Here is a 23,360-nt window from a genome sequence, read left to right on the forward strand (position 1 = left end):
TGGCAAGTCAGGTGTCGTATGTACAGCACGACGGAGTCAGTGTTGGGTTCGTGGTGCATCTGGTGGCCACGGGAGAGACCAGAATGCGGCCTTTCCTGCTACACTCCACTGGTCTGCATTCGGGATTATTGAAGGGCCAGGCTTCGGGACCAACATGGTAAGCGTCTTTCACTTCTTGGCCTGTGGTCTTAATCTGAGCCGGCATCTCTTCATACCCAGCGCTCTCTCTCCACTGGCATCGCATCCTCGTCCTTCACGATGGGGGTTTCTTCCTACGCAATTCTACTGCTGCTGGCATGGGCCGAAGTATCCAGTTGCTATCAAAATGCAGTCTATTTCCCAAACTGGTGAGCCACGTCTTGACTTGAAGGGCAATTGACAAGTATTAACATGCAATCAGGGCGATATACGGGCGAGACTACCATCCCCAGGACCTTCCCGCCACGAAAGTCACACATGTCCTATACGCCTTCCTGAATCTGCGACCATCGGGGGAGGTGTAGGTTTCACAGTCTGTGTCGAGGACGAACAACGGAAGTGACTGGTTGCTAGCTATCCCCTAGACACCTACGCCGACTTGGAGAAGCATTATCCGACTGACTGTACGTCACTATCCACGCCCATGACATGACACTGACCAACTTGGCAGCATGGAATGAGAGCGGTCTAAATGCCTATGGATGCGTCAAACAACTTTTCCTCGTGAAGAAATACAATCGTCACATCAAGACCATGCTAAGTATTGGTGGATGGACGCTGTCTACTAATTTTCCCATCGCGGCAAGCACGGAGGCGGGCAGATTGACCTTCGCTCGGTCCGCCGTGGCGCTAATGAAGGATTGGGGGTTCGACGGCATCGACATCGATTGGGAATACCCAGGAAGCGAGAAAGAGGCGGAGGACTTCGCTCTCCTGTTGACAGCGGTACGTGATGAGCTCAATGCATACAAGTCAAAGTACTCCCCCGATTACGACTTCCTCTTGACGATCGCATCGTCCGCCGGTCCGACTCATTATGAGAAGCTCGATCTTGAAAGAATCTCGGGGATTGTTGATACCTTTTATCTGATGGCCTACGATTATTCTGGCTCATGGGACGTCTATGCCGCTCATCAAGCAAACCTCTACACAAACGACGTAAACGACACAACCACTCCATTCTCTACAGATGCTGCTGTCACGGCCTACCTCAATGCCGGGGTCCCCGCATCTCAGATAGCCCTCGGCATGCCCCTGTATGGCCGCGCCTTTCAGAACACGGACGGGCTAGGGAAGCCATTCTCGGGAATAGGTGGGGGTTCGTGGGAAAACGGCGTGTGGGATTACAAGGTCCTCCCTCAACCCGGCGCTACCGTCTCCAACGACGACGTAGCACAGGCATCGTTTAGTTACGACCAGCAAAGCAGAACATTCATTTCATTCGACACGCCGAGCACGTTGAGGACGAAGGTTTCCTACATCAAAGACAAAGGCCTCGTGGGGTCCATGTTCTGGGAGGTCAGTGGTGATAGAACGGATGAGGAGAGCCTGGTCGCACAGAGCTTCGAGCTTTTAGAACCTCTCGATGGAGAACGAGGACTGGGCCTAAATCAGCTTCATTATCCCGACAGCCAATATGAGAATATTAGGACAGGAATGGAATAATGGAACCAGATATGGGCTTTGGGTCGCTCTATGGTATGTCGCTAGGCACCATAGCGAGGACCTGTTCTAGGACAATCATTCACTATTAGTTCAGGCAAAGTCAACCACCTCCCAGCAAGTTCCACCCTCGTTAAGATATCTTTTTACCTTTCTTCCAATGGTCTATTCGTTCTGGGTTCTACAGTCACATGCAAAACTCCCTTCCTCTCTACACTCGTGATCTTTCTTTGTCGGCATGACCCACTCCCCAATCCTTCGCTTTAACAGGTCCAAACGGCCATGAATGGATATGTTAGAGTGGGCCGATGACATATTTGTCTAATTGTTTACTTGACGGAACCAAAAGAGACCCTTGTGTGTCAGCAAAAGCCGTCCCGCATGGTGAAAAGGACCGATTCTGGGTCATATTAAAGTCGCCCTTTGTACCAACAAGTATCCCATCAACCATGAGAGAAAGTTGTAGAGTGTGGAGAGGAAGGGAGTTTTGCACACAACTGTATGCTCCGTGCCTCCGGTGAGCACACTGGATGCTGCTTGAAAGAGCAGTAGGACGAAGCAGCAGACCTTCTCGTGGTGTCCGGTGTCAGTAGGGACGGCGGGTGTGGTGCGGCACGTCGCGCGCAGTCGATTCCCGCGGTTGTGTGGTGCCGTGAAAGTTTTTCACTGGCGCCCTCGGACCTACAAACGGACCACGCGATCAACGACCACCGCATCACCCACGCTTTTCCGAAGCCAACAAGCTGCGCGAGGGATACTGGCGTAAGAAAACCATCCGACTTGACATTGGCTGACGTCGATGAAGAGACAGGACACCCTCCGATCCATCCGGCTCTGAGGTCGGGAGGCGGACGAGTCGAGCATCATGAGGCATCGGCGCGTCTCCCGGCGAGGGCTCGGAACAAGCCTACGTGCTCTGTCGAGCGTAATGGAAGTTGTTAAGACCGAAGGGCCGGCTCCGGTGTCAGCAGACCTGTTCAGCTTCGTGCACAAGACAAGCGGCCGGACCGATCTCGACGCCACAGCGCACCGCGATCGAACATCATATGGGGGACATGGGTTGGGTTAGTGGACAGAGTGCGGGCAGCCGTGCCGGCGTGGCGGCTGCCGTGCGTCTCTGATCTGCAAGACATGGTCGGCCGCGATTCGGAGACGAGTCGCGGTAACGGGAAGCTGGTCCTGGGGTTGCGCCCGGGGTTGCCGGTGGGCCGTAGCGCTGTGGCCGTGACCAGAAGGCAGCGGGGGAGGTGCGTTCCCAGTTCGTACCTGGGCCGTTACGCAGACGTGGTATCGCTGGTTTGCCGGATACGCTCCCAGTTCTATCTGGGCCGTCATGGAACATGACATCGTCCGCGTATCCAGTATATCCCCTAGCTCGTACCTAGGCCGTCTCGCGTTGACGTGGTATCGCCAGCGTGGTGGCCCCTGCACTTGAGACCTGCGGAGACGACACGGTGGCTCGAGAGGACGGATGCGCATGTCGGTCGGCTTAGAGACGGGTTGCCGTTGCGGCTGGCTTAAGGTGCAAACTCGGATGACACGACCCGCGACCCGTGAGGAGCACGGGGCGGCACCGTCTCGGCCTTGCCCGGGGCCGAGGCACTCCTGTGGGAAGGTCTCCGATGGAGCATGAGGCTTACGGGGTCGTTAAGGCGCAGCCACGGCCGGCCGGGCGGCTTCCCGGAAGGAGTGGGTTGTTCGGGGCTGCAAGGCGCAAACTACGTGTGGAAAGACGACTACCAGATAATGTTGGAAAACTCTCGAAGGAAGTCGACATAGCACTACCCGGCAAGCACACTCGAGAACTATATGATAACCTTTCCTGGATGGAGGCGAGCATGCTGGCCCAGCTCAGGACAGGCATGGCGAGACTGAACGCCTCACTTTTCCGAATCAGGGCAGTAGCTTCAGCCCAATGCGCATGCGGACAAGCGAGAGAGACGGTGGAGCACTTTCTCCTCCGATGCACACGATGGGCAACACAACGAGCCGAGACACTCATGCGCCCTGGCACACAAAGAGACAACATCTCCTTCCATTTGGGAGGTAAGACGACATCAGATGGTGATGATTGGAAGCCGGACATGAAAGCAGTCCGAGCTACGATACGCTTTGCGAAGGCCACGGGCCGACTGGAGAACGTGTGATCCCTTGCGGGGGCCTAACACACCAAAACCCCCCTTCTTCTATTAACCGAACCTAACACCCACACCTCGTGTCAACAACAGTAAGCGCCGCTTCAGTCGCCGTAGATAGGACTCTGAACACTTGAAGAATAGCCTTCAAGCAGCTTGCCAATACAATCTAAACCCCACGAGAAACCGGCGGCAAGACAGAAGACGAGAAAGCAAGAGCGGAAAGATGACCTATTATGGGCTTGGGAGATTCGGACAGACTAGAGGAAGCGACCGTGTACAATAGCAAATAGTGCCTTATTGGCTCTAGGCCACCAGGCGTAATAAACTTGTGTGTGTGTGTGTGTGTGTATGCTCCGTCCTTTTGCCCATCTTCGGCTCTGTCTGCAAGGGGTCAGAAGACCATATGCCGCCGATGCGGAACTCTACCATGTCTAGTCAAAGCATATCATCAGCCATCGCTGAAGCCACCGCGATAAAAACGAGCTCTTTTGTTTCAATCGATCTAAGCAGTTACAATGAGGCAAGTGTTGCCTCTTGTTCCTGTGTAGTATCCTCCGCGGTGTCGACTCTGCCGACATCGATTCCACCCCCGATCTCCGAGCAAGCATTCAACACCATGCAACCTGCCAGCCACTCCCTTGTGCCAACCTACGAGAAGGATTTCTCAAATCGCACCTCACTGGACAACTCGACTCGATCTTCGACAAGTGCAAGTATACTGGGGACTGGCTCTATTTCTTCGCCCACCACATTGGTCATGGCAAGCGAGGCGGCATCGCGGAACTTGTCATCGTTTATTCTACTCTTGACGACGTTGCTTCTGGTATAATATGATTGCCGTATATGATGAGTAGAATGCTTGGATGGTTTCTTGCTCTGTACCACGATGTTTCGTCGTTCCTTCAGGCCACTAGGGCAGCCTCCAGTCCGGTCGGCAAGTAGGTCGTCTGGGTTGCCGTAGCTCAAGAGCCTATGTGTGAATGGACACACGTATGATTCTGGGGTCCCATTCTCTCCATAGCTTACAAGATATAGCATGTAGGGACAGGTTTAATTTGAAATCTGGGCTTCCGTTGAGTTCGGTCAACACTGCTGTACTGTAGTACGAGATTGAGCCTACAGATCCTAAACTATGCACAAAAGAGTGCCATACACTCTAATCAAGTCCATCTACGTACGTGCTATGTCACCCCCCAGTGGGGCTTGATTCGGAACTTCGCTTGACCATCTTGGGGACTTGACTGGCGACATGAACTAAGGCCTGATCTAAGGCTCGACCGGGGAAACAATGAGGGCCCTGACTTGAGACCTGACCTAGGCCCTGAACCAGGCCCTGGCTTAGAACTTATCCTATTCCGCCATGTACGACTTTGCCACGAATATCTCGTTACCTCGTATTGGCATTAAAGGGGCCAACGGCCGAGAGAACCAACGCGCGGGGGAAACACGCAAGGGAGGCAACCCAAACTACCATGTCGTCAACCACGGATTTTAACGCAGCGGCACTTCATAGCTTCCTCAACCAGCCTGTTAATCCAGCTATGATCATATACCTGGCAGAATGTGCTTCAGACGTGGTCGAGTGTGTCTCTACATTGGTGCCCAGCCTGGTCCCGTCTCTCACAAGTCACCAGGGGCGGCCTTCAGAGTCCGCCGGCTTTTACATTCTCGTGCCCGACCTCCGATTGCCGTCGCTGCAGGAATTCATTTATCGATTGGTGGAGCTGTCCAAAATCGAAACCCCTATCCTCATGTCGACACTCATCTACCTTGCCAGACTCAAAAGACGCTTGCAGTCGTGCCAAGGGTCGCCGTCCACGAGCCACCGCATTTTTCTCGCTGCTCTGATTCTGAGCACCAAGTACCACGACGACACGCCATACACAAACGGAAGCTGGGCTCGGCTTAGTCGCATCGCAACACAGAGGCATGCGCTCAGGCTGAGCTGCGACGATGTCAATCATATGGAAAGAGAGCTGTTGCTGCTACTGAACTGGGATGTGAGCATTCCCGAGAGGGATCTTTATACCGAACTGAGGCCTTTGATCAATCCTGTTTGTAAGTAGGCTATGTGAGATTCATTTCAGAGCGACAAGGAGAACGGAGGCTTGGGATTCGTGGGGGATGCCCCGATCCCAGAGCAATCACGAGGCTGGGGCCGGTAAACCCGCCACCGAGTGGTTGTGTTGGAAGAGGGAAACAAATAGATACCAAGTAAAAACGTAAATTTACAGTCCGAAATCAATCAACTAGTTCTACCCGTCGTCTATGGACAGGATCGCCTAGTTTGACGTGTCACTAGTCTAACCACCACTCAACTGCCACGCGTCCCGCATCAAGCGAGCCAACCAACTCGTTGAATGTGGCCATGGAAACGTCAATGTCCTCCTCGGCACATCCCATGCATTTATCACGAACAATAGCTGTCGTCGTCTTGCTCCCCATGCCGATTGTTACAACCCGATTGCAGAACGGATTGTCGTTTGATTCCTCCCCAATGAGAAGGTGCGACAGGGCAACAATATTTGTCGTGTAGTCCTTGCCACCGTCATTCACTCCGCAGGAGCCTAGGCCAAGGTTGTAGTACGTCATGTCGCCTTCAAAAGGAGTCTTGTATGCTCCGCTGTCGTCGCTGGTATCTTTTTCGGGCGATGCCGCTTCAAGCGCCGCGACGCCAGACTGGCTGGGGTAGGACTCGGCGCAGTGACAAGATCGGGAGGGGCTGGATACGATCGTTGGTTCGTAGATTGTGGTCGTCATCGAAGAACACGCAACGCCACTCTGGGCTCTCTCTTCAATCTGCGTTGGCACGGCATTGCCTCTAACCGAGGACAGAGCGCTCAACATCATCCCCGATAGAGCGAAATGACGAGCATAGAACATGGCGTATGCACACTAGATCCGTCTTTGGGCGCGCAGAAACGAACGAACCTGGAGGAGAGGTCGAGCGGCAGCAGGAGTCCACTCTTATGCTGTGTTGGAATGTAAGGGCCCCGTTCACGGCCCATACTGTACTGTCTGGCTTGAGACCAACCTTCGGAGCTTTTGTCATATCACTTAAAAAGGACGCACTTCCAAGGCCAGTCCTGATCCATAGCTATTGTATGTGATACTTGACGACAATAGGCAATAGGCCGGCGGTCATTACGCCTCACGCCCTACGACCGACGATGAGTGCCCTTGCTGTACCAGCCCACCATACCCGCTACATGGCCATGTCCATCAAGTCCAACCAGATTCCGACGCGATACAATGCTCTCGCTGCCATATGTGCCTGGATCACTCTTGCAGGGTTCATTGTCCTTCCCAATACGTTTACGTCCATTGAAAAGTCAGAAAGCCTTCGCAAACACCAGGGAGGCAAGGTGCTCCAGAGCGCGGTCCGAAACGTGCAGCTCCTACCTCTTGCTGGTGTCCTCTGTGGGGTCGGCGTCCTGGGGTCATGCTGGCTTTGGTGGAAGTGGCAAAAGAACTATGTTTGGCTCATTGCGCAGGTATTCATGTGAGTTAGCCACGGCCGGGCTCGTCAAACGTAATTGATGTGACTTTCCAGACCCGGCATCTCCCATTCACTCATCGCACTCTTCTCCGTTGTCATGAGTATAGCCACCAGCCAGGATGGCGAGCTCTCCGTCACAGCCAAAGTATCGATCAGCATTGTCTCAGCCCTCAGTGGCATTATGATTGCATTAGCAGCTCTTTACACCAAACTTCTGGACGGTATAATCACGGCATATGATAAACAGGTAGGGCGGCAGTAAATCACGCAGAGGAAGGTATTGAGCCTGGCTGTGCCGAGTCTAGTATTTGCTGCTACCGGCAGGACTGCTTGAGTCTGCACCGCTTTCAAGAGGGAGACCTAGATATAGTACTGCGCCGCGAGGGCATGAAAGAAACCGATTGTCTCTACGGAATAGTTTTGTAGAATATCAATGGTTTGCATAACACAACCACTTAGATTTCCTCGTCACAATACAAATGATGGTGTCGACAATTTGGCCCCCTTTAACCTCTTACTGTGACTACTCCTTGCTTCGAGTGTAGGTCGAGCCGCTTCCCCGCTTCCCCGCTACCTACCCGCGTACACTTCCCCAGCGCTGTTCAAGCGTCCGGGCTGGGTAAGCCTCCCATCTTGGACCATAAAAAAGGCGTATCTCTCGAGATGGCGAAGAGAATCTAGCTTTGGCAGTTGAGCCCCAAGCCACTCTGAAGCTTCCATGCCATCTTGGTCCAGTGGCAACGCAGAGAACTCTGTCAACCAGATAGGCTTGTTGTTGCAAATAGCAGCAGCCTGCTTGATGTGCTCAAATAGATCGGCTGTGTTTTCTAAGGGAGAGTACCAATGGACCGTGCAAAAGTCGTACGCGCACCCCTTTCCCTTGCAGACGTCCACCCAGGTTTGAAGCCAGTCAAGGCCTTCGCCTTTGATATTGCTGTTGGAGACCGCTGGTGACCCGATTCGGACCCGAGCAGCAAGAGAGTTCATGTGCTCAACATGCGCCTCCGCGGCTTCCGCAGGACTTGTGTTGCACTGGGAGACAATGTCACATTCGTTGAAGCTAAGAACGTGAGTAGACCCTTTCCCGATCATCTCCTCCACATTCAGCTTCCACCGGCGGGTGTGGTCTTCCATTGGGCTCCACAGCATTGGGACAAATTCAAGGCCCCATTCCGTGAGCCCGTTATCTAACGAGTCCCAATTATAGGCCCAGCCACATGATGTACACGTGTGACCACCCGTGAAAAAGTAGTCGACCAGCTCAGCGGCGTTGTAGGCAAGACCGCGCTTCCCTCGGCCATTGATGCTAAGATCAGGTTGGCGGGGAGTCTTGCAAGGCTGGGCCCTGGTTATCTGATTGGATGCCTGGAGACTTGCGGTTGACAGTGAGCGTTGCACCAAGACAAATAAACCAAGCATCTGACGGCATCGCATCGTGTGTGCCAGTTCAGAGTGCAAGGCAGAGGGATTGGGAAAGCGTCTGTACTACTGTACGACAGGCGTGGAGTGCAAGAGAATTGAAGGGTTCCAGGCCAAAGAGATCTGGTTGTAGCTACTGCCGTATTTGTAGAGACGGGGCTTGTATTGATAGCCAGCCTCCGGGGAGAAAGGCCACGTCAAGGTCCTAAGTACGCCAGCAAGACCCCATTTCAGACCTTAACTACTTGGTTCGCTTTCTCTTCCTCCCCTTCCCTTCATCGCCCATGATTGCCGAGACACTATCGCCCTTCTCCTCCGGACCCAGTCCTTTGCTTCCGGCGGTGCGCAGATTGCGGGACGACCCATTGCACTCCTTTTCCGCCCCCTCTAGCCGCTCCGCCAGAGACCCATTCTCAGCTCGAAGCTCGCGCAGTTGCTGCTCCAAAGCTCTGTTCTGGCCAATGAGCTCGGCAGGCGTGCTGCCAGCTTCGCCCTCAAACAGACCGCTGGCAATGTCCAGTGTCTCGGCATGCTCGGCTTCCAGGGCATCAAATTGCAATTTGAGCGACTCGTGCTCAGCCTTATCAACTACTGCCTGTTCGTTCTTGACGCCGATCGCCTTCAGGTCGGATTCGAGCTCGCTGATGCGCTGCTTTTTCATCACCAAGACCGCTTCGACCGCCTGGTTTACCGACTTGGACTCTGCCAGCTCTCGTTCCAGGGTCTCGCTCTGGAAGTGGAGCGATTGTGACCGAAGAATCTCGCGGTTTTGAAGTTCGACGGTGGCTCGAAGCTCGCGAGACGCCAGCTCGGTGGTCTGGTTGTATGCCACCTGCTCCTTCAGCTTGATCTTGAGATCTTCAAGGTCTTTGGCGACGCTTTGGAAATCTCGAGTCCTTTTCTGTACTTCCTTCTGCAGCTCGCCGTAGCTGCTCGACCAGCGAGCGTTGAGGTTGTCATGCTGCTGCTGCAGAACGTAGGACCGTTCAAGATTCCCCCTCTTGGCGATCTCGCGATAGTTTTCCAGCGTCCTGCGAGCCTTGTCGAACTGCTGGATCAACGACCAGAGGTCATAATCAAGCCGTCCCGCCATGTCACAGGTGCAGGCCCCGCCGTTGCTCGATTGACACTATGCCATCAGCGAAACCGCCATGAGACGCAGAGTAGAGGTACTTACTATATCTGTGCAGTGAGTGTTCGTCACAGTTTGGCCTCGTGGCGCCATCACAGCCGGGGTGTCTGCTGATGGCTGGGACTGCTGGGTTTGTTGGTCTTGGGTCATCGTGAAGAAGATAGGCGAAAGGTGCTTGTCTGTCGTCCCGGCTTCGGATGGTCTGTTACAGGATATCATCCGGCCTTATATCGAAATGAACACGTTACGAGTATCCATGCTTCCGCAGGACTTTGGGCCTGATTCTCGGCCCTACGCCGCATGGCGACGGAACCGAATGTTCCCAAGATCCTAGAAGGGCAGTGATCTGTGTGGGCAGGGACAGAAACATGGCTCTGCCACAGTCATAAAGTCGCAATACATTGCATCGCATTGTCTTCGTGTGCGGCTTCGCAGATTACCCATATGCCTGGGCGTCAAATCATGGATGCTGTCATCTGGTACTCCCTGGCGATTGGAGGGCCTCTAGCCACTTCCATCATCGTCAACATAGCGTTGTTGGCCTTTCATATTGTAAAGTACATCGCTGCGCGAGATCTTCCACATTATCTGTCTTTAAGGCAAATATGCCAGACCATACGCCCCTTCAAGAACATTACTTGGCTTCACCTCATCGTCGCAATCGCCTTCATTTCCACCAATATTCTGACCATCAGCTATGGAGTCAAGGACGCCGCAGGCTTCATCCGCCGGTCGGGTGTCTTGTCCGTGATCAACATGGCACCGCTATTCTTGGGAACCCAAATGAATTTGATCGCGAGTAGGTGTGGGCTGAGCCTGCAGTCCTTCGTTGCAGTGCACCGCTGGCTTGGGATCATGGCCATCCTCCAAGGCCTTTCGCATGCCGTCGTGGCTCTAACGACCCAAACACCCGATCATTTGGGAAAGTTGAGCGACAAGTCTGGCGTTGTGGTGGGTGAAGATGCACTGACAAGATGACGGGTATACTAAGCGTGCAAATAGGTCACGGCCATCCTGGTCGCCATCCCCTTGACAAGCGTCCTTCGGCGAAGAGCGTATGAAGTGTTCGCTGCTGTCCATTTTTGCCTGGCCCTATGCGCCGCTGTCTTCATCTACCTCCACAATCCGTCATCCGGCGTTCTAGAGTCGCCCAAAAGGTATCTGATCGCAGCTGCCGGGTGTCTAGGACTCGCATGGATCATACGGCTTGGACTGGTGCTCTACCGCAACACCCGCCTCGGCTCGCTATCCAGCAGAGCCGCCGTCCGTACAATCACGTTCGAACTTGAACAGTCAAGCATACCGCTCGAAGATGCCGTCCATGTCCACGTCCGGCTGTCGAGACCGTGGAACGTGAGGGCTGGGCAATATGTCTACCTCACCATTCCGGGGGCCAGCCACACGGCCTGCTTCCAATCACATCCGTTCTATATTGCGTGGTGGTATCGGGTCGACGACGACAACTACATTGTGCTGATCGCGCAGAAACAAAAGGGCTTCACAGAACGTGTCTTCCGCATCAGGGATAGTAGACACAGCAGCAGCTACGGCGGGCGGGCCCTGATCGACGGGCCGTACGGGAAAGAAATGGGCCTTGAGTTCTATGACAATGTTCTTCTCTTCGCGACGGGCATAGGAATCGCCGGTCAACTGTCCCACGTCGCGCAACTCCTCCGGGGCTACTACGACTGCGGCGTCCAGACGAAGAGGGTGACGCTGTTCTGGCAAGTGGATGCCGAAAGTGGGTACAGCCAAACATCCCGTAAACCGAGCCCCGCTGACAAGTCGTCGCAGTCCAGCTTGGTTGGGTGGCCGACAGGATGCAGCAGTTGCTTGAGCTCGACGAGAAAAGTCAGGTACGTCCCCCCTTCGTGCTGCAATCGCTCATGACGGCTCATGACGCGCCGAACTAACTGCCGCGCAGGTGCTACACATCTATCTATTTGTGGTGGGCGGCTTCTTGTCGCGAGACGCCGGAATGACAGACTTTGTCAACCGAGGAAAGCGGATCGTCGTGACGTACAGGGCCATGGATGCAGGGTACCTGACCGGGGCTGAGCTTGAGCGGCATGGGGGTCGTTCTGTCATATCTTGTGGGTGATGCCGTCATTGAATCCCGTCATGTCATCTGATTGCTAATGCTCGTTGGCCGGCAGTGTGCGCAGACCCCCAGACTGTCAACCGAGTCCGCATTCTCGTGCAACACAGGGCCGACTCGAAAGTCCACGTGAAGTATTTGGACTTTAGTCCGGATGCCGCACGTCCCACGGGATCGCTTCCGGCATAGGAGAGCGCAGGAATGCAGCCGATGATGAATCCTTCAGCGCACGCCCCACCGGTTCCAGTGCGGTTGGTTTCAACACGCAGTCCGGGCGAGTCTGCGGGTCTTGGCAGGGGGTGGAGTGGCGCTTCCTGTGCTGCCATGATTGGGTTCCGTATCCTCGGGACGGCCTAAGAGGTGGCTGGTTTAGCAGAAGGATCGAACTAGCGAGTACAGGCGTCCTGTTCTATGTAGTCGTACTAACTGTTTGGGGCATGTATGAAGGGACTTGGTCCCAAAGTGGTTGACAAGGTATCCCGTGATTGCCCTTCCCTGCTGGTCTGCGGCCGGCCTGGCCGATCTTTGCATCATTTCTGGCAGATGTCCGGCTACGGCGGAACTCTCAGGGCGGAATCTATTTTTAATTTGCCCGATTCGTTGACTCTGATGAGCAGAAATGGAAGCGGTTCAACCAACAGCATTTGCAAGTTCGATTTACTTCGGTGGTCTCCCACATGAGGGGCTTGGCCTACAAACGTGACTCTCAACACAGGCACCCGCCTAGCTCCCACCCCCAGCCCGCAGGCTCGCAATCCTCAGATCCGGCATGATCGGAAACGCACTGGCCACGGGGTGGTCCGTTTCCCCCCTCGCCGTTGGGCAAGCACGGGCCAGAGACCTCGTCAACCTTTTCCGGCCCCCAGCTTTCGATCCAACGGCCGACTGTCCCGCTTTGCTCATCTTGTTCGCCCGAGAAGGCCTTCCTCTCTTCTGTTTGAAATAGAATCCTGTGACTTTATGACCAACAGCTCTCACGAGATCCTCTGCCAGATGAAGAGTTGGTGGTGCCTTTGCTTTCTACTTGTGATCAGAGGAGGCAGCACGACAGAAGGCCAGGGACTGTACCTTGGCTTGGATATCTTGACGCCAGCTCAGGTCGGTCGATTCGTAAGAGACAAAGCCTCCGTGTTTGGGGAAAGAGACATAAAGGGCGACTTCGATGTCCCCCAGCTTGCTGTAGTCTTCGCACTTCGTCAGTAAGGAACCAATGTTCCTTCTGACCGCCTTCCTCTGTCGTCCAACCTCGTTTAGGTCCATTTTGCGGCTTGCTTGTCAGCACAGACACGGACCATTTCGTGGGATCTACAGCCATACTTAAGTATTCGCCCAGAACATGGGCTGCCCTCGTTAGGCCCGATTCACGGCCCAGAATAGAACATGATCGGCATTGGCAACGATGGATATATCTGATGCGGGCTGGGACTGGGGGGGTTGGGCTCGGGCCTTGGGGCGAGCTGCGGCCCACGGGTGTTACTGTACCTAGCTGTCAGAAGAGGCCACATGCTGATCAGAACACAGGCGTGTCATAGGTATGTACGATTATGCGACTATTTCTCCAGCCCTACGTGGTATCTAATTCCGTACACGAGCTTCCTGTACAGCGGCCTCGACTTCAGTAGACCAAGCCTTCAACTTCTCGATGTTTGCATCAATCTCCTGACACATCCTGTCCTTGTCTTCCTCCATCCTGGAAGCGTCAGCTAGAATACTTGCTGTGTGGTAAGGATGTTTGGCATACCTGTTTGCCCAAAGCTCGACGGTCTTTTCGATCTTGGCTAGCCTCTGCTTGACATGCTCCTCAAACTGAGTAGCCCTGCGCACAAGATCAAGCACCTCCCGGCCGATGCTTATAGTCTCACTACCTGCATCAACCCTGATGTCTTCGTCCGTCCCTTCGGCCAGCGCATGATCAAAGTTGCTGTTGTCTTGGTGGGTTGGGCTGTCTTCTGGTTGGTAACACTGGTCGTTTCCGTTCCACTCCCATGCAGTGTATTGTGCTGCATTCTCATCTGGAGAACTGATTCTGGGGTCTAAGAGTGGCTGCAAGAGCAGTTCGTCGGGCATTTGTTGGGTATCCGATGCGTTCGTAAATGAAAAGTCAGAAAATTCGGTAAAGTCAAAATTGTTCCATGTTCCAGGTGCTTGATCCATCCTGAGCCGGGGCAGTTCATTGGGCTGGGGGTATTCGTGCGACATGGTGAGCTCTGTGGTGCACATTCCTTTGCATCGTCGGCTGATAGGTCGTCGGGTTATATGTACGGCCTCGGGTATCTTCCACGGGCGTAGTGGGGATTCCAGGTCGATATCGGTTTGGGGGCCAGGGGAAGCTCACCTAGGGCCGACATGCGGGCCCCAGTTCGATAACGTCAAAGTACTTAGCGTGTTTGAGACTGAATCAGGGCGTACAGCTCCCCTTGCCTGTGGTTATTATGGGAAGGGCAGATGTTGAGGTTCATGAATTGGGAATAAGATCTTCGATGTATTTGGGGAACAAAAGTAAGGCTCAGGCGCCTGGCCGTTATTCCGCTGGTCTACTAACAAAAGACCCTGCCTACACAGGTCCGACCAACGCCATGATGGCCCTTGATCAGTATTTGGATGAGGTACGCAATGCCTGCAGGGTCGAGGAAAGACAACGTCCTGACAGTGACCAAGCCTTTCGAATGTGAGACTGCTCTTGGTGCATTCCAACCCGGTGCACTTGGTGGTAGCACTCGTCTTCTTGAAGCCTCGGAAAAGCTATACAGACTCTGCCACGCGACCGGGAAGAATCCTGTGGAGGTAGCCAAGTCTGACTGTCCGGGGAGCAAGTACGACATTGCGTTTCAACAAGAGCACCGAAGGCTAGAAGACGTCCTTAAAGCCAACAGTGCCCTTACAGACCAGCTTGTTCAGGCTCGCGCGAATGAAGCCTACTACAAGCAGTTGTGGACCATGACTGCTCGTCAGACACATATGCTCGAGGAGAAAGACGAGACGCTCCCCGCATCGGCTACGAATGGTCCAATGGTTCGGAACAGTGGCACGTCGGCCCATCGGGCTAGATCCAAACATCTTGAAAAGACAACGGGATGGTCTAGTTTGGTCAAACTGAGGGTTCTTGCAGAGGTAGCGCTACTTAGTGGGAGAGGATGATGTTGTGTTGATAGAGAAACTGATGCTCTGACTCGACGAGCATCTCAAGAACACTTTCAATTCCAGTTCAACGCCACAGATCGCATTCGCCAGGAAGTGATTCCTGGTGTCAACACCGACCAGTGTCTCGGATCCCCTGATGTCTGTGTCATGGAGGTGTCTTTCAGCCCATCATGCGTCTCTGGCCGCACAATCAATAGCACGGCCACCACATATCCACTGGCACCAAAGATCCCTACTCTTGTCTTTTAGACACCGATATATAGGAAGAAGCCTCCTCTTCTGAGAAAAGATCCCATTGTCCCTATCACGAAGACATAGCTGTTCTCAAAGTAAACAGGATGGAAACTACTCTCTTCATGAAAGCAAAACATGCACCAACTTGTCTCCGGAGACGTATTGCTCATCGATTGATTACAAAACGTCTTGACAGCGATGCGGCGGACCACCATGCCACTGGTAGATCAAGCGAGGAAACTCAACAGTCCAGTATACAGTCCTTGTTTCGGCGCGTTAACACGGATACCAACGCGGGGGTTGACGTCGTGTCTACAATGCTGGCAGCGGCATCTTTGGAAAGTGGACCCGGAGCTCGCAGAGAGTCGATGGTCGAGAAACGTGAAAGATGTCAGATCAGCCGCCGTTGATTTCATACGATGGTGGTAGTGATAATGATGCACTGGACATCGATTCATGCTGTAGCACGTCGTTGACTTGCACTCCCGGTGCATCTTCACTATACACACCCAGTGGTGGGCTGGGTCGCGACGCGGTGCGATACGACGGACGGCTTCGGTACGGATAACATGAAGAGTACATCAGATCCCGGACCTAGAATGGGTAGAAAGCCAGGCACTATGTCTATTGCCCCAAGATCTGGACCTCTTGAGCTATAGCAAACTACCGATAGTAAAAGCACCAAAAAATGGATCCTAATGCAAACTCCTTTCGTGGCCACGTCCTCTTTTGGGCCCTGTGCTGTGAGGGTCTCGTATCCAAATCGATCAATAACGCTGCTAGGATCACCTCTAGATACAGGACGTAGCGCGAGGAGAGAAGAAGGACAAGATTCCGGCCCTCCTCGCGTTTCATGAGCGTCAGATGTCGTTGTCACGGCACACGTGCCCTGGCACGTGTGCCCCCTGAGCTTGACCCGTGACATGTGCGACAGGCGCCTTGGTCCCAGATCTGGTCCTTGGGAATTCCCCCTCTCATCCTCTCCCCAGCCGGGGCGTATTCAAAACGGGTGGCATCCTGACCTCAACGCATCATACCGCGCGCCTTGCTCGATCAAGCAACGAACATTGCAATGTCTGAGCAACCCCGGAGAACCGAAAGAAAGCGGGATCGGAAGAAGGAGAATTTTGCGAAGAGCATGCGAAGCCTCATGAAAAGACTCTTGGTGATCAACGAGAAGTACGACGCCGACATTTACTTTTGTGCGAAGTATTCGAGGTGGTTCGAGTTCAGCACGGATGCCAGTCTTCCACCGACCTCGGAACAAATCGTACGTATTCCCTCGGATTGGTGACTTTGTGTGTTCACAATGCATACAGGGAAATGCGTATCCGTTGACGTTCAGGAGAACCGCAACGTATCTCAGAGAGCAGCGGAATACGCCCAAGGGTGAGCCGCAACGAGACACGAGGTAGATGGATGGTAGCCGGGCGGGAAGCCACGCCTCGGTCCAACAACCATACTGCAAACACAGACATTGATGTAGAGGACAGTAAACAAGCAGAGTCTCTCCATACTGAATTCAATACAATATAATTGATTGCCCACGTCAAGGAGGTACATAGCGGGTAATTTCAATTGTGGTTGAAGTGATGTCACCGCCTCCACATTGGAGTTGCAGAAGCCCGGATAGCTACCTCAATCCCATAGCGGAGCAGTGTATTTACCCAAACATATTCATTCATTGCCCCTTGAATGGTACACGCGAGCTTCACGTCTCGGCTCCGAGTACAAGAAAGAGCATGGTGGGGCTGGAATACAGCAATACTAGGGCCATTGCCAGGGCCCTTTTTGGGCTGCTCTCGGGGGCGCATCACGGACCTTTTCCTTGATATCCAGAACTGGGCTCTCGGCGCTTGGACCTAGCCTCATCACCGATGGCTTTCCTTAAGATTAAACTCCTGCACTCTAACCTCGGAGACGACATCTTTCTTTGGTCAACGCACAGTCCAAAAACATTACCGCAATCACCGCCAACAACACAACCAAGTACGTCGTCACCAACAAAAAATATAATGCGTAGGACTGGCACGTGGAAAACTTCCCTAGCCGTTGCCATGGCACTGTGCTTGATTTGCTGCGTCGCATTAGCAGCCTGGGCACTCTCCACGGGCTACGCCAAGTCAGGAGTCGCCATCGTGGAGGTACTCGCAACGGACCAAGCATGGAGCCTATTGCTAATACCATACACCTTACAGCTTGAATTGACCGAAGCTCTTGGCGTAATTCTCCCTAGACAGTTGCGCAAAGTGCCAGACTTTGTGGATCCTGTCAAGTCCAGGGTGAAAAGCACGGTCAATACTGCTCTCCCAGACGCGGTGAGCCGAGTACGCACCGCGGGCAACTCTGTCGCCACTCATATATCTGATGTGGTGGACACAGCAATCCCCAAGACCTTTTATGTCGGAACCAGATATCTTTGTGTCGGCGACCTGAATGCTAGGTCTTGCCACAGGCTGCCGCTGCGTCTCTCGGATGTGATCCCAGTCGAAGCACAGGAGGCATTAAAAAACGCCCTAGCCGATGCCAAGTCTCTGAACGACTCTGCACTTTCTGTCATCACCGCGCCTCACATCAGGAACTGCTTCATCGCTGGCGTCGTGTCGGTCGTCTTTGGCTTTCTGGCATTTTTGTCCGTTCTCCAAGGCTGGTGCTCATGCCTGTTCAAGCTCATGGTTCCCTTCAAGCCTCTACAGGCCGGGATCAATCTACTCTTTGGCTTAATATGCTGTCTCCCTTTCATGATGGCGGTCGGGTTTCAGGTTATGATGCGATCCGTGCTGCCGTCGTGGATCAGCTTAAAGCAAGGAGACGTTTTTGGGATATCCGTCGGCTGCCTCTGCTGTGGGTGCGCTTTGGCGCTGCTTGGGAGCTTTATTCCCTTTTTAATATGAGGCACTGCCATGATAGATAAGCGGCAGGACTGGGAAAATGGGTGGTTCGACTGATCAAGCGGTCGTGGACCAATGTACACACTGTAGAAATGCCCAAGCTTCATTGTTGTAAAATCAGATCGATAGTCCTTTTCTCATATGAACTGGATCGTCTTTCTAGGAATGCCTCTAAAGTATGTTGTAAATCATGTTCGTCTTCGTTCACGCTCCAACTCAGCAATTGGCAGCGTCAGTGAAGTACCATTGTACCCACTGGAGAACGAGACGAGGTTGACGCTTCGCAACGGATTCGTCTGTCACATGGTCTGATCATAATACTTTGGCCAATGTTCCCCAGCCAGCGATTGTGTCCACCGATTTGATGCAAGCGCTGTCACAGTGACACTCATAACCTCGTTCTCGCCTACGATGATGGCAGGCGGGGCCTTCGTCAGTAAGTATTGTAGAAGCAAAGGCGCAGAATAACTGAAGCGTCTCTGGGATTGCGGTGCACCGTAAGCGCGTAAGGGTATCTGAGGCTGATTGCTGGCCACAATGGAGATGAACGCGTCGAGGCCCAGTCGTGCCAGTCATGGGCTGGTTACCCCGCGAAGTCGTGATGTCACATAGGTGGTATTACGAAGTGCAACCGATGGCCTGCCAAGTGGTGACGGTCAAGCAGCCGGCACAACATTCTTCCGAGTCCAATGCCGGTCGGCACCGTCGCCCGTACAACACCCGAACGGAATGCATTCAACCTCCTTGTCTGGCATTAGACTCATTCAAATTCAGCGAACAAACTCCGAGGTACCGCGATCACAATGCTGCAGGGCTCAAAAATGATCAGCGACAAGGAAGTTGTGGGAACGATAGACTGTTGTACCATACGAAGCATCCATGCCGCGCGATCGAGGACTCTATACCGTAGGCTAGATGACGCTCTTAACATCATGTCTGCGCCCCGAAGAAATGGCAGAAGGTGCGCGGATGACAGACATGCCCTGGCACGAGCCGGCAAGTAATAGTAGACTGCCTCCATGATAGAGATACCCTCTCCATTTCCCAACCATAGGCTCGAACGAGAATTCAAACGCCCTTGATGCCATTCTGATTCCTACGGGTCGTGCTCATCCTTCCTTAGGCTCACTTTTCCTCCTTCCCTTCATTCTACCAGTTAGACTTCACGTTACAATATAAGCGGTGCTACTATCATAGATCAGCGTAGAGCAAGGCGATTTCCTTTGCTTCTCTGTCGACTGTGATGCAGATATGCCCTGGCACTCCTTGGAGTTCTTTCTGCACCTCGTCTAGAGCAGAGACTGTGATGGTGCCAAAGGCATTAGACAATCATGGTGAAGCGGTGTCCGAAACGCAGTCCAGCAGCTAGCTCGCCACTATATATCAGTGCATCAAGCAGCGCATATGTAGATGGAGAAGCCCTGAAGAGGGGACATTGATTCCTCTATCTACTGGGCGAAAAGTACCGAGAGATCACCGGCTTGTTATTTTTAGGCTCAGGGAGCCCTTTGGCGAAAGGTCAATTGAATTTGGAAATATAAACTGTGTAGGCACAGCAGTCGAATTGTTTGACCAAAATCAAGGTTACAGTTCTGTAGTACGTAGTAACAGGTAAAGTTTCGTCTTGGGTCAATTGCATCCCTCGTTCAACTTAGTCCGAGTTATGTGTATCTCGGTGGCCTTCATGATATGTCCGTACTGTGCAGTTCGCAAGGAAGGGGAATATACCTCTCGCGACGCAGCACCATCCTGTCCAGTATCTGTGACCTCTCGCGACGAAAAGACCCAAGACCACTTTGAGGCCAGCGTTCTGATACTGGAGACGGCTGTTTTGATAGGGAGCTGTACTAGGTCTGTCACCTGTCGAACACAGCGTGACTGTCGGTTGAGGTGTAACTCCATGCCTGCGAGTAGATAGCTGGCGCAAGGAACGTGCATCCGGTCTCGAAAACGCAGCGGGGATTTATTCAGAATCATCTGAATAGTCTGTTCATGCATGAACCAGCATGTTAGCCTTCTGGGGTCGTAGGTCCTGCCATCGGGCTTAGGACGTAGAGTTGACGTGTGGAAGTAGAGCCAGTTTTAGGTGTCATTAAAGGGCAGGACTTTGGTCCCTAGCTGCAGCCTATGTACACTTCGCAAGCACCTCGTTTGGGACCGACGAGCGGACTTTACACAATGACTGTCATTAGGGCCATGAACTTGGCATCGCGTAGTATCATAAATACATAGCAATGGAATGATAATTCAACTGCCCTGCTGACTTCAGGCATTCGGTTCGGAAAAGCACCCATCAAAATGGCCTCATCCAAGAAGAACAATCCCGCCCGGGCTGGAAGAAAGTCCAAGATGGAGAAGTTGAAGCGAGATCTCGCTGATGCACAGGAAAAGCAGAAGAAGGAGCAGAATGAAACACAGAAACAAGAGAACCAGAAGCTTGTTGAGGAGCTGGAAGCAAACCTGTCCAAGATGCACAACCCCGGCCCGATGGACGTCGACGACGACAAGGATGAGGATGGAAGTGACGACGACGATGCGGGTTTGGAAAAAGACGTGAAAAAGGAAGACGTGTCTGAGAGTGACAATGACAAGAAACCCACTGCTCAGATAAAAAATGACGCTGATCAAAAGGAAACAACAAAGACAGAACAGAAAGAATCGGCTGTTGACGATCACATCCCAACCGCTAAACAGAACAGTCATGATGCAGCCGATGACAAAGGAGCTAAGGCAGCCGACAGCGAAGACGAAGAAGCACTTTTCGTCGCAACCAAACAGAGGACCGATGACGACGACCAGGATGAACTCGACGAGGACGGCGAGAAAGCTCTTTTTGTCAGGCACATTCCCAAGCATGGTGACCACATCCAGACCGTTGGTTGGGGCCAAGGCAAAACTGGCACATTCTACATCAATCGTCACGGAAAGAGAGGCGCGTCAAAATACCGGCTTGAGTCGCTCGCCGAGTCTGCCGAGTACGAGGAAAGAGAAAAGAACGACGAGGACCCCCATAAAGTCACCAACTCGGAGAATCGTTACGGCGATAAGAAGCTACCCAACGGAAAATGGAAGTACACAAAGCGCCATATCATTGGCATTTGGGGGGTAGCATGGGAATGCCCCCGTGGGCTGTGGGGAGGATCTCGATCTGACATAGTTGACAAGTGGCCAACCACATACGTCTTGATCATGTGGGACATCGAAGGGGAGCGGAAGAAGGTTTGGGAGACGAGATCGAGCCTCAGGAGCCGATGGACGAAGAAGGGCGCAGATGCCGCCATTTACGAAGCAGCGTGCGAAGCCGAGGATCGGCACACGGAAGCCGAGACCGGCATGCGTCCAGCGTCCAGCCGATCGCCTTCTCACGGTCTCGCGGAGACAGCCACCGCGCGTTTCAGAGCACAGTCTCATCATGATGAGAGTCATGCCCGGAAGGTGCAGTTCCAAGTTGGTAAGGGCGCCCAGGACATCCATGACGTCGCGAATGCTTTGGAGGCTTTCAAGATGAGCTACGGGGAGCTTTACGGGAAGCCGTTCCACCAAATGAATGTGAAGGAAAAGGCCGAGATGGTTAGCTCCTGGCAGCTTCAGAAAGCGGAGATTCTTGGGTATTAGCGCAGCATACCATGTGGCTATATGGGTAGCAGGGTCCCCTGGGCTGGTTCCCTTGGATCGATAGAGCAGGTAGAGCTTTCATTAGTACCCGCTAGCAACAAAGTCGACTCAGTCGTCACAATCCAGCTTGATTTCTCCTTAACGATACTGAGAACCAGGTAGAGCCCATTCTTGTGACGGCTGCGAGAGATGTATTGCTGGTAATTGGAACCACTGCGCGTTGTACAAGCCCGTACTTTTCATTCTCGCTGGGGAGTCTGAAAGAGAGGGTATCCAACACTCTATCCACAGAAATCAGGTCACTAGCTTATTGTCCTTCAACCGTGGTCAGTGAGCCCTTGGACAGTCGTGTACCTGGGGTCCTCGTCTCGGGATCAGAGCTACACAAGGACCCTCAGCAGCTGATGTTCTACTGCCAATTCAGAACAAGCAAACCAAATCCTTTAACACGGCTATTCTGCTAACCTGGTAACCGGTGTCGCGGTTCCCATCTGCCTTGTCCTGCTTGTTGTCTTCTCTGCTAACGCAGGAGGATCATATCTTCATGGCATCTTCTCGAGCCTCAGACGGATTCACCGGTGTTCGGCTAATGGTAAGACACGGAAACTAGCTATGCTACGCAATGAGATACCGAGCCACCGCGATAGCCGCCCCATGGGCTCCCTACAGTCCAGATGTCAAAATAGGAAAAGGCGTTACCGAACAGGATATGCTTGGGACAGCGAAACCTGAAGGATTTCCTATCGGTGAGCCGCTTGGGTGGTGAGAGTGTTTGAACAAATCATATGATACCATTGTGTTACATACTCAATACATCAGAAGATACGCATCTCCGCCTCCAACCACTTGTCTCAGGCACTCCCAGCCATACCGCTCCTTCGATCTTAAATCTGACCAATCTCAAAGACCGCTCCCCGCTATCAGCCCCTTCCCAGCGGTGCTTCAGGACCACCGGCGCATCAACTCGAAGTCTCATTTACGCCTCCTCAGCTACCCTTTCTTGTTGCGGTCGGTTTGCTTGCCATTGGCAGGCTGCTTTGGTTTATTACTCACCCTATGCTCTTGGCAAGCCAAACACTCAGAATCATGCACCCCAGGATCAGGACGGCAAGTTGACAGGGCAATACTGCAGGATGCCATGCGTCGTACACCGCTGCAAACCATACAACAAGTCCCGTGAGGGACTGAAGAATAGTAGCATCAATCAGGATGACAGGCAACCATGCAACCGCAAGATCTGACTTCGTTGGGCTTTCGTGGCCGTCAAAGAAAAAGAGCAGCATAGTCGTGACCACCACCGTGACCACGGCAGTAAGGATGGAGCTGGTGAGAAGCCCCGCAGAAGTGCCGGTGATCGCAGGCCTGGATTCTGTCCAGAAGGTGGCCACGACCAAAAGTACTATAGAGATGGAGCTTGTAAGCACTGCGATGCCATTGAATATGTGGTAGAGTCGCGTAAGACGGCTAAAGACCGGTCTTGCTTGATAGACTGGCGGCTTGACTGATTATTCCCTCAGGTCGCGTTCAGGTAGAAGGGCACACTCTTCTTTTT

The 23,360-nt window shown here is 53.1% G+C and overlaps 8 protein-coding genes across 8 annotated transcripts; 5 read left to right on the forward strand and 3 right to left on the reverse strand.

Annotated features, from left to right (window-relative positions):
* Positions 1 to 325: 325 nt before the first annotated feature.
* Positions 326 to 1,588, forward strand: VDAG_02356 (chitinase; the record flags this gene model as incomplete). Its single annotated transcript, XM_009653009.1, has 5 exons — positions 326 to 330; positions 401 to 499; positions 553 to 602; positions 650 to 1,497; positions 1,556 to 1,588. 5 exons carry the CDS (start codon positions 326 to 328, stop codon positions 1,586 to 1,588), a joined length of 1,035 nt encoding a protein of 344 aa, XP_009651304.1.
* Positions 1,589 to 5,251: 3,663 nt separating this feature from the next.
* VDAG_02357 (PHO85 cyclin-1) lies at positions 5,252 to 7,285 on the forward strand (the record flags this gene model as incomplete). Its single annotated transcript, XM_009653010.1, has 3 exons — positions 5,252 to 5,837; positions 6,203 to 6,284; positions 6,913 to 7,285. 3 exons carry the CDS (start codon positions 5,252 to 5,254, stop codon positions 7,283 to 7,285), a joined length of 1,041 nt encoding a protein of 346 aa, XP_009651305.1.
* Positions 7,286 to 7,638: 353 nt separating this feature from the next.
* VDAG_02358 (uncharacterized protein) lies at positions 7,639 to 8,712 on the reverse strand (the record flags this gene model as incomplete). The annotated part of the gene is made up of 2 exons (XM_009653011.1): positions 7,639 to 7,685; positions 7,857 to 8,712. 2 exons carry the CDS (start codon positions 8,710 to 8,712, stop codon positions 7,639 to 7,641), a joined length of 903 nt encoding a protein of 300 aa, XP_009651306.1.
* Positions 8,713 to 8,938: 226 nt separating this feature from the next.
* Positions 8,939 to 9,979, reverse strand: VDAG_02359 (uncharacterized protein; the record flags this gene model as incomplete). Its single annotated transcript, XM_009653012.1, has 2 exons — positions 8,939 to 9,748; positions 9,875 to 9,979. The coding sequence occupies 2 exons, from the start codon at positions 9,977 to 9,979 to the stop codon at positions 8,939 to 8,941; spliced, it is 915 nt and encodes a 304-aa protein (XP_009651307.1).
* A 312-nt stretch (positions 9,980 to 10,291) lies between these two features.
* On the forward strand, positions 10,292 to 12,116 carry VDAG_02360 (ferric reductase transmembrane component 3; the record flags this gene model as incomplete). Its single annotated transcript, XM_009653013.1, has 5 exons — positions 10,292 to 10,780; positions 10,832 to 11,570; positions 11,624 to 11,685; positions 11,754 to 11,922; positions 11,986 to 12,116. The coding sequence occupies 5 exons, from the start codon at positions 10,292 to 10,294 to the stop codon at positions 12,114 to 12,116; spliced, it is 1,590 nt and encodes a 529-aa protein (XP_009651308.1).
* A 1,386-nt stretch (positions 12,117 to 13,502) lies between these two features.
* On the reverse strand, positions 13,503 to 14,126 carry VDAG_02361 (uncharacterized protein; the record flags this gene model as incomplete). Its single annotated transcript, XM_009653014.1, has 2 exons — positions 13,503 to 13,617; positions 13,669 to 14,126. 2 exons carry the CDS (start codon positions 14,124 to 14,126, stop codon positions 13,503 to 13,505), a joined length of 573 nt encoding a protein of 190 aa, XP_009651309.1.
* Positions 14,127 to 14,540: 414 nt separating this feature from the next.
* On the forward strand, positions 14,541 to 15,317 carry VDAG_02362 (uncharacterized protein; the record flags this gene model as incomplete). Its single annotated transcript, XM_009653015.1, has 2 exons — positions 14,541 to 15,038; positions 15,132 to 15,317. 2 exons carry the CDS (start codon positions 14,541 to 14,543, stop codon positions 15,315 to 15,317), a joined length of 684 nt encoding a protein of 227 aa, XP_009651310.1.
* Positions 15,318 to 20,491: 5,174 nt separating this feature from the next.
* On the forward strand, positions 20,492 to 21,808 carry VDAG_02363 (uncharacterized protein; the record flags this gene model as incomplete). Its single annotated transcript, XM_009653016.1, has 1 exon — positions 20,492 to 21,808. One exon carries the CDS (start codon positions 20,492 to 20,494, stop codon positions 21,806 to 21,808), a length of 1,317 nt encoding a protein of 438 aa, XP_009651311.1.
* Positions 21,809 to 23,360: the final 1,552 nt, after the last annotated feature.

The sequence above is a fragment of the Verticillium dahliae genome, genomic scaffold (assembly GCF_000150675.1).
Source record: "Verticillium dahliae VdLs.17 supercont1.4 genomic scaffold, whole genome shotgun sequence".
Lineage (NCBI taxonomy): Eukaryota > Fungi > Ascomycota > Sordariomycetes > Glomerellales > Plectosphaerellaceae > Verticillium > Verticillium dahliae.